General features: G+C 43.1%; 2 protein-coding genes across 2 annotated transcripts in view; both read left to right on the top strand.

Annotated features, from left to right (window-relative positions):
- Window positions 1–2,515, top strand: part of pcnx1 (pecanex 1) — a 30,594-nt gene extending 28,079 nt beyond the window's left edge. The window contains exons 34-36 of the mRNA XM_037694655.1: window positions 885–1,315; window positions 1,391–1,531; window positions 2,371–2,515. Coding sequence (XP_037550583.1) covers window positions 885–1,315; window positions 1,391–1,531; window positions 2,371–2,511 — 713 coding nt within the window. The 3' untranslated portion in view covers window positions 2,512–2,515. The remainder of the gene's footprint in view (window positions 1–884; window positions 1,316–1,390; window positions 1,532–2,370) is intronic.
- Window positions 2,516–4,438: 1,923 nt separating this feature from the next.
- Window positions 4,439–8,934, top strand: part of lgmn (legumain) — a 10,302-nt gene continuing 5,806 nt past the window's right edge. Inside the window, exons 1-6 of the mRNA XM_037694632.1 lie at window positions 4,439–4,494; window positions 4,745–4,901; window positions 5,783–5,880; window positions 7,257–7,338; window positions 7,433–7,509; window positions 8,169–8,244. Of these exons, the coding sequence (XP_037550560.1) occupies window positions 4,767–4,901; window positions 5,783–5,880; window positions 7,257–7,338; window positions 7,433–7,509; window positions 8,169–8,244 (468 nt within the window). The 5' untranslated portion in view covers window positions 4,439–4,494; window positions 4,745–4,766. The remainder of the gene's footprint in view (window positions 4,495–4,744; window positions 4,902–5,782; window positions 5,881–7,256; window positions 7,339–7,432; window positions 7,510–8,168; window positions 8,245–8,934) is intronic.

The raw sequence follows: 8,934 nt of genomic DNA, 5'->3' as shown, positions 1-8,934 counted from the left end.
AGTCAGTCAATGGGTGAGTGAGTCAATGAGTCAGTCAATGGGTGAGTCAGTCAATGAGTCAGTCAATGGGTGAGTCAGTCAATGAGTCAGTCAATGGGTGAGTCAGTCAATGAATGAGTGACTCAGTGAGTCAGTGAATGAGTCAATCAATGGGTGAGTGAGTCAATGAGTCAGTGAATGAGTGGCTCAGTGAGTCAATGAATGAGTGACTCAGTGAGTCAGTGAATGAGTCAATCAATGGGTGAGTGAGTCAATGAGTCAGTCAATGGGTGAGTCAGTGAGTGAGTGAATGAGCTGTTGTCGTTTTGGTCAAATGTTAAAAATGCCTCTCAGAGTATGTGTTGAGAATGACTCTCAGCTACCACATCAGATTTGAGCTTAAAATTTGTTGAATTTACTGAACGTTTTGTTTTTGATGCACATTTACAAACGGCTGCTGTTGGTGCTGCACAAAAAACAGTAAACAGTAAAACAAGGGAGCATAAAAATAAACCAAAATTTTTAAAAAGTCTGAGATGAGACTTAAAAAACACTAAAGACGTGTTGGACCTCTGTGGACCAGTCTGGACCAGTTTTTTTAAGTCGGTTGCTGTGGTGGCCATCTTGAACTGGGCAGGCTTTGGCCAGTCATTTGTACATTCATATCTAATAATTAATATTTAATAATGAATCCCTGAATGTATCAGTACATTCTGTCCAGTGGTTCATGTGATTTTTTGCTAACACACTCAGGCCTTTACGTGACTGCCCACCTCTCATGGCAGCAGTCTGTGACAGTTCAGGGTTCTGTGTGACTCGACTGAGAGGTTTGTAGGTGGAAGAGCAGATCAGAACCTTTGGGTTGAGTTTTTCTCACATGGGATCATGTCTGGTTCTGTTCTCAGGTACCAGCCAGAGCTCCCAGTCAGTCCAGTTTGGTTTGGTGCGCCACTCCCCTGCCAGAGCCTCCATGGTCAGCCAGTCCTCCCTGTACCGCTACAGCAGCAGCCGCCACTCCTCACTGCGCACCTCCACCACGGGCCTGGAGCCCTGCCGCCGCTCCTCCACCAGCCAGCTGTCTCTGCGCACCCTGCCCACCTCCCTGCAGCTGCGACTGGGCCCCGGGTCCGACCCGGCTGGCCCCTCGTCCTCTCTCTCCAGCCACAGCATCCCTCCCTGCAAACGCCACACGCTGGTGGGGCTCCTGGGTAACGAAGGCGTCTGCAGCACCGTCACAGACCCCCTCAGCCAGCTTCATCACTGTCATTACCGCCCGCAGCAGCACAACCCCACCGTGTCCACCGTGCGCAGAGACGACATCTCCTACAGAGTGCAGGTTTGGAGTGGGGGGACATGCACACATCTGTTCATCTGTCCTCAAACTCGTGCTGAGGTTCTGGGTGTCTCTCAGATCGTGGACGTGAGTCAGGTGTTGGAGAACATCAACCTCCCGAAAAGGAAGGAGCTCCAGTGGCCCGATGAGACCCTGAGACTGAGGGCCGGTCGGACCTGCTGGAGGGACTGGAGTCCTGCTGAGGGCATGGAAGGACATGTGAGTCAGCACCAACATCTGGAACACAGCACCACACCCCTGTGGGTTGAGTCTTCTCTGTGCAGCTTTTCAGAAGTCATCTTCTGGGTTGGTTCTGTTGGATCTATGGCGCAGTAACACGTTGTTCTGTTTCCATCAGGATCAGCTCAGACTTCATCATTTTGACACAAAACACTTGGAGGAGCGTTCATGTGCTGTTAGACGTTTATCTGGCTCAGTTCTACAGTCCAGGTTCTGGACAGAATGCTTTGAATCTCAATCTGTGAGCTGGTAAAACTCTGATGGATTGAAGTTCTGTCGCTTGACTCAGGAATCCTGGCCACTTATAGATCTATATCTAATCTAACATTCATCTCAAATTCTAGAGAAAATAGTTGCAGGTCAGTTACGTGATCATCTACAAATAATCTGAAGAGTTTCAGCAGGTTTTAGAGCTCGGCACTGATTCTGCACTGGTGAAAGTTACTAATGATATTCTCGTGGTCTCTGACAATGGACAGGTGTCTCTGGTCCTGTTAGACCTCAGTGCTGCCGTTAGTTGATCACAGTATTTTACTACAGAGACTTGAACATGGGATTGGGATTACAGGAATGGCTCTAAAATGGTTTAAATCATATTTATCAGATAGATTCCAGTTTGTAAATGTAAATAATGAATCTTCATACACCAGAGTTAGTCATGGTGTTCCACAGGGTTCAGTGCTTGGACCAATACTCTTTACCTAGTATATGCTTCCATTAGGTAATGTTATTAAACAGCATGGGATAAATTTTCATTATGTATGTATATGTATTGTCACTGTGCTTGAATACTTCTTGTCCCTGCTGTGCCCCTGCAGGTGGTTCACCGGTGGGTGCCTTGTAGCCGAGACCCGGCCAGCCGTTCCCACCTCAACAGAACCATCCTGCTGGTCCAGGTGGACGATAAGCTAGTTCCTGTTATTGAGACTGGGGTCACGGAGCTGGGAGCAGAGGTTTGAGCCTGGGACAGGAGGACACTGCAACCTGCAGGCCAACAGGAAGCATGAGCTCCCATTTCTGTCATTGAAGGCAGACATGTACCCATCATGCTTTGCTGCATTAATGCAGTGTCTCAGAACTGCTTCTCGACAGTAACGGCCCTCCCTCGGCTCCTGCTCCTCAGAATCCATTTCTATGCATCAAAAGAGCAGTTACTTTCAAAGAGCTGAGGGAACGCAGCATGGACATTTCTCCTTTATTTATTAATTTCTCAAATAATTGATCCACAATTTTATTTATGTGAAGCTTTTCTGTTTTTTGTAGACAGATAAATGCTCAGAGGAGCTCCACAAACTGGTTGTTGTCATTCCTTCTGATTCACATCAGCTTTGCTACAAGTTGCAACAAACGTGCACTATTTGTTGATTTACAGAGATGCACTATAACCTTTAGATGACCCTATGTTTAATTTATTACTCCGTCTGAGCGGCCATCTTTACTGAGGCCTTGGAAATGACACAATGCAATCATTTTTCTCTTTTCAGACACTTTATTTAAATCCTTTTATTTGATAAACTTGAAGGTACCTTTTTACTGTATACAAATTTATCAACACATATATTTACACAAATGTGTGTATGTATGTATATATATATGTATATATATATATATATATATATATATATATATATATATATATAATGTCTCTGTATAAAAGATTTTGTTTTGAATATTTATTACTGTGAACATAGTATTTACACTTTGTTACATCTTGATTTTAATCTGTTGGGACAAATGTTTTCAGGACCACTGGTTGAAACGAAGATGCAGCTTTTTGATGGACTCTTTATTTTAACTTCATTTTTTCTATATGGAAAAATAAAAGTTTGATTTATTGCTTTCTTTAATGCGTCTCTTCTTATGGTCAAATGTTTCTGTTAATGGGACTGTTATGGTATAGCCCTGTCCATCTGTCTCTCTGTCTTGTCCCTTAACTCCTAGTCATAGAAATGTCCAACTGCACAGCAGGACACCACGTGGGTTAAGGGTGAACCCTATTTTAAGGTCAAAGGTGATCCTTTTGTTAAAAACTCGTCTGCTCCAGCTTGACATCCCAGTAATATGGAAATGTTCAACCCTTTGTCCTCTAGATTGTCCCCACTTATCCCTTCATAAGACAGTTCACAGTAAGTTGTCCTATATGTCAGCCAGTAGGCACATAAAACGTCATACTAGCCTAGACGAGACAATGAGACATTAAAGTATCGGTACAGAGTTTGTTGAGAAGCCGGATCGCTGCAGAATGAGTTATTCTGAGCAGCAGATACCTGCGTCCAGATGAAACAAACTGAACTCACCATGGAGTGGTGATCAGGATCTGCCAGAATCAGCCTGGCAGATCCTGTGTGTAGGTCGGTGAGGTTCTGGGTTTCTCTCCGGGACCTGTTACTTCCATGAGCTGACTACAGATAAACAGTAGAAGATGATCTGATGAAAGTTTATACTTTAAATATTGTTTATCTAAGTGTTTACAACATTAAAATATGAGAGAGGTAAAATCTCTCGTCATGTGATTTTTTTTTTTTTTTTCCTGGAAGTAAATGTTGAAGGTCAAAGATTAAATTAAAGGAAATGATAAAGATGAAAGGTAAAGTAAAGGTTAAAGTAGAGTAAATGTTAAAATTTTAAGTTTTGAATTCTTTGGGGGTTTTGTAACAAACACCTGTAATCTTACCTCAATGTTTTTCTCCAGGAAACACTTTATTTCATAACCCTGTTTACAAAGAAAGAGTGAAACCTCATACTTTCATTGGCTGAACAAGTTCATCCACGTTTTTGTCGTATTAAAATCACATGACAATTTACAGTTCTGCCCCGCCCACCGAACGCTCTGATTGGCTGCCGAGGAACAGTTCCTGTCGACGTCATATATAAACAGTCGCTTGGGATTCGTCTCCAGTTGTTTTGCTGACTCCTCTCCCGGTACACGCTGCTGTTAAAAGGTAACAAAACGTATTTCTATTTAATATCTATTTATTACACTTGACATTAAATGTTTCTCGGGAGTTTTCACCTTAAATAACGTTGTTTAGTTAGCTTTTTGTCCAAAGACTTTGCTAGCTTCTTGTCATCCCTCATCACGTGACCCGGGATGGCGTCAGGTGGTGGTTAAACAGTTAAAGATTCTGTGTTGTTTCACCCTGCAGCTCGCACTGAACCCGGTTTTATTTCTCCTCCTGCCGTGTGTCTCAGGACTCTCTCAGAAGGAGACAAGATGCGTCCGCCTGTCCTCCTCCTCGCGCTGCTCGGCCTCAGTGCTGGATATCCCTCCGCGGAGCAGGCTGGCGGAGGGAAACACTGGGTGGTGATCGTGGCGGGTTCCAACGGTTGGTACAACTACCGGCACCAGGTGAGGAGAACCGGGTCAGCAGTGTGAACAGAACAACTTGAAGCACTTTGGCTGCTGCTTCCTTTAAAGCCCTTCCAAATTAAGATCAATTGTCCCGCCAAATAAATATTAATAAACCAGAGCCAGGATGTGAAGACAGACCTCACCTGTTCTGGAGCTGTCCCTCCATCAAGAGGTTCCGCTCTGAAGCTCAGAACCAGACCCACGGGTTCTGGAGCTGTCCCTCCATCAAGAGGTTCCGCTCTGAAGCTCACAACCAGACCCACGGGTTCTGGAGCTGTCCCTCCATCAAGAGGTTCTGCTCTGAAGCTTGGATCATGAGAAATAACCTGGAGTGTCTTTCTGTTCTGTTCAAGGTCCAGAATGTCGCAGGGTTCTGAACCGCATGATGTGATAATAATAGTAATAATACATTTATAATATATACAATGTTATAAATTATGTACAATATTAATGCAATAGGTGTCTTTCAGAACTCTCCGGGTCACCTTACAGAAATGAAGATAGAACAGAAAACGATAAACAATAAAATTAATTAACAGAATAAAATGGTGCAAATAACAAAAACAGCAATAAATAACAAATTAGTGAAGACAAATTGATAAGAATTACATTGATTATAATGACAGTAAATATGGCGGACATGCCTTACCTACATGTGGTTTGTCTGTGTATAAATATATAATCTGTAATCTGTAATCTGTATGGCAGTGTGCTCTGGTAGTGCCACATGCTCTGACTGCAGATGACTTTTCTGCAGGGCTGACCAAAACATGTAAACATCCAGCATGAAGGGTGGCGGGCGACATGCATTCCTTCAGTGTTATTGATCATTCCCCGGTGTTGCGTGCACGTAACGTGACTCGTGCTCTCTTCTCCAGGCTGACGCCTGCCATGCGTACCAGATCATTCACAAGAACGGGATCCCAGACGAGCAGATCGTTGTCATGATGTACGACGACTTGGCACAAAATGAGGAGTGAGTCAGCGTTTTTTCTTCTTCTGTCCCGTTTGAGTCTTCAGAAACTTCTTCAGTCATGTGATCAGTCATGTGATCAGTCATGTGATTGTTTCTTACTGTAGAAATGTTTCAGGTTGAGCTTCATTAATGTTCATCTGTCGTCAGGATTATTGAGCTTTAATTCATCTTTTAACCACTGAGAGCTGTCCGTCACATTCTTAGTGTTAATAATGGTTTTACATCTGTCTGTTAGCAAAATATCTCACCAACCACAGGGCAGATCACTGGATGACCTTTCAGATATAAAGTCAGTACGTGATTACTGCATGAGTGAGGAGGATTATGAAGTGATTCCAGCTCTGCAACATGTGGTTCTGGTGGTACCGGCTGTGGTTCTGGTGGTACCGGCTGTGGTTCTGGTGGTACCGGCTGTGTTTGGACCACTCTCACAGCTCAAGTCACGAGGAACACTTGTGGTGTTTCTGGCTGCAGCCAGGTTACAAGTTAATAATCTAACATCAGCTGATTTCCTCAGATCTTATTTAGTTACCGACTGATCTTTGGCGTCTCCGTCCCTCGACCCGTTTATTGATCAGAACTTGTTCCTACATGATCTGGACCTGAACGCTTGGGGACCAATAAAACCATATTTAGAGTCTGAAGCAGAACCGATGAGTACAGAGAACAGGTTGTATAAAATAAATGTGACAGTTCTTGTGACAGGCAGCAGTTTGTCATCAGTCCAAAGAGGTCAGAACCTGCTGGTTCTGGTTAATAAATAACTTTAATAATGTAATAACCAAACAGTCTGTTTATGGTCCAGTACGTCTGAGCCACAAATCACATCGTTCAACTCATTCAGCACAAGACTGCTGGATTCTGTCACTTTTATAAAAGATTTAAATATTTTTATAAATGTTTTCCTCACAGAAATACACGGAGATCTATTTTTGTTTTCTCACACTACCTTAAATTTTTAACGATCATTCTGCTGCGTTTAGCTTCAACTAGTTAATTGTTGCTATGTTGAACTTTAACATTGCTGCGTTTAGCTTCAACTAGTTAATTGTTGCTATGTTGAACTTTAACATTGCTGCATTTGTTTTAACTAGCTCATTGCTGCTTTTCACTAGTCTCGTGGTACTTTTAGCTAGACCTGGTACTTTAGCTTTTACTTGGTGTTTTGCCTTGTTTTTTTCACATTTTCCTCTTTTTAGCTTTCAGCCGATGTTTAGCTTCTTTCAGCACCAAATGGACTGCTGTTATTGGGTCTGGACCGGTTCTGTTATCTGCACCCGAGTCATATGCCGTCTGTTTCCTGGACATATGACCAGGGTGCTTTGTCAGCAGTCTACACTTCCCTCTGTGGTTCTGAATCAGGTTTTTGTTTTCAGAAACCCCACCCCTGGTGTGATCATCAACAGGCCCAATGGTTCTGATGTGTACCACGGAGTGCCAAAAGACTACACCAAGGATGTGCGTACTTCAGGAACACCAGCGGTTTAAAGGTGCAGAATGAGTGTTTTCACAGCTGTTCTAACTTTCAGACTGCGTGTCACTGTTTCTGCAGGATGTGACCCCTCAGAACTTCTTGGCGGTTCTGAAAGGAGATTCTTCAGCTGTCAAAGGGAAAAAGGTTATAAAAAGGCAAGTGAGAAGAACGAAGGAACGCCTCCAAGACACAACACCATCAGAACCGATCCATCTGGTTTATCTGGTTGGGTTTGACTTAGGTCTAGGTTTGGTCTGGTTCTTCCTAACTTAAAGAGACGACACCATCAGACTCATCTGACTTAGTTCTTCTTAACTCAAAGAGACAACACCATCAGACTCATCTGACTTAGTTCTTCTTAACTCAAAGAGACGACACCATCAGACTCATCTGACTTAGTTCTTCTTGACTCAAAAGAGACGACACCATCAGAACCATCTGACTTAGTTCTTCTTAACTCAAAAGAGACGACACCATCAGAACCATCTGACTTAGTTCTTCTTAACTCAAAGAGACGACACCATCAGAACCATCTGACTTAGTTCTTCTTAACTCAAAAGAGACGACACCATCAGAACCATCTGACTTAGTTCTTCTTAACTCAAAGAGATGACACCATCAGACTCGTCTGACTTAGTTCTTCTTGACTCAAAAGAGACAACACCATCAGACTCGTCTGACTTAGTTCTTACTAACTCAGAGACGACACCAACAGACTCGTCTGACTTAGTTCTTCCCAACTCAAAGAGATGACAATATCAGAACCATCTGGTTTGGATCTTCCTAACTCTCAGTTCTCTCATGTTTTTGGCAGTGGTCCCAATGACCATGTGTTTGTTTACTTCACTGACCACGGGGCTCCAGGACTGCTGGCCTTCCCTAACGATGAAGTAAGGATGTGACTTAGTTTGACTGCACTTCACAATCTGTACCATCGACATTAAAAAACTGCATTATTATTCTTAATGATCAGTTCTGACTCTTTAAGGACCACATTCAGACATGGGTTCTTGACAGCATTCCTGTCCTGCTGAAAACAAGGTTCATGTTGAAAATGAAAGCACTGTGGACTCTACGTGGCTCTCTGGTTAAACCTTGAAGTTTAGGTTTAAAACCTTAAAGTTTTGTTATCTGTGTATCTTACTGGTGTTGAGGTGTGGGGAAAGACCTGTGACTGTAAGGTACAATGAAGGACCGATAAGGTAAGGCAGATCGCTGGATTCACTGGTCTGTGTTCCAGCCCTCAGCTGTGGCCATGAGGTTTGGATCAGGACCAAATAAAACTGACCGGGCTCAGCTTGAGACAGGGTGAAGTGGTGGAAGATGGAGTCAGAGTACACTCATGGACAAAAACATAACTGTCCATGTTCAGGGACGGGAGATAAACCAGCAAAAGTTTTAAACTGGTCATTTGGTCTTAATCAGATTCAGACATTTTTTGACTCCCACGGTGAGATTTATTTAGTCTAACTTAATCCTGAAGTTGATATTTCTCTTTGATCCTATTGGCCTGCAAGTACAGTATGTACTCTGATTACCACATAGTCACCACAGTATGTACTCAGATTACCACATAGTCA

Source organism: Nematolebias whitei, chromosome 21 (genome assembly GCF_014905685.2).
Source record: "Nematolebias whitei isolate Nwh7 chromosome 21, NemWhi1, whole genome shotgun sequence".
Classification (NCBI taxonomy): Eukaryota; Metazoa; Chordata; class Actinopteri; order Cyprinodontiformes; family Rivulidae; genus Nematolebias; species Nematolebias whitei.
This window is presented reverse-complemented; position numbering and strand designations above follow the sequence as displayed.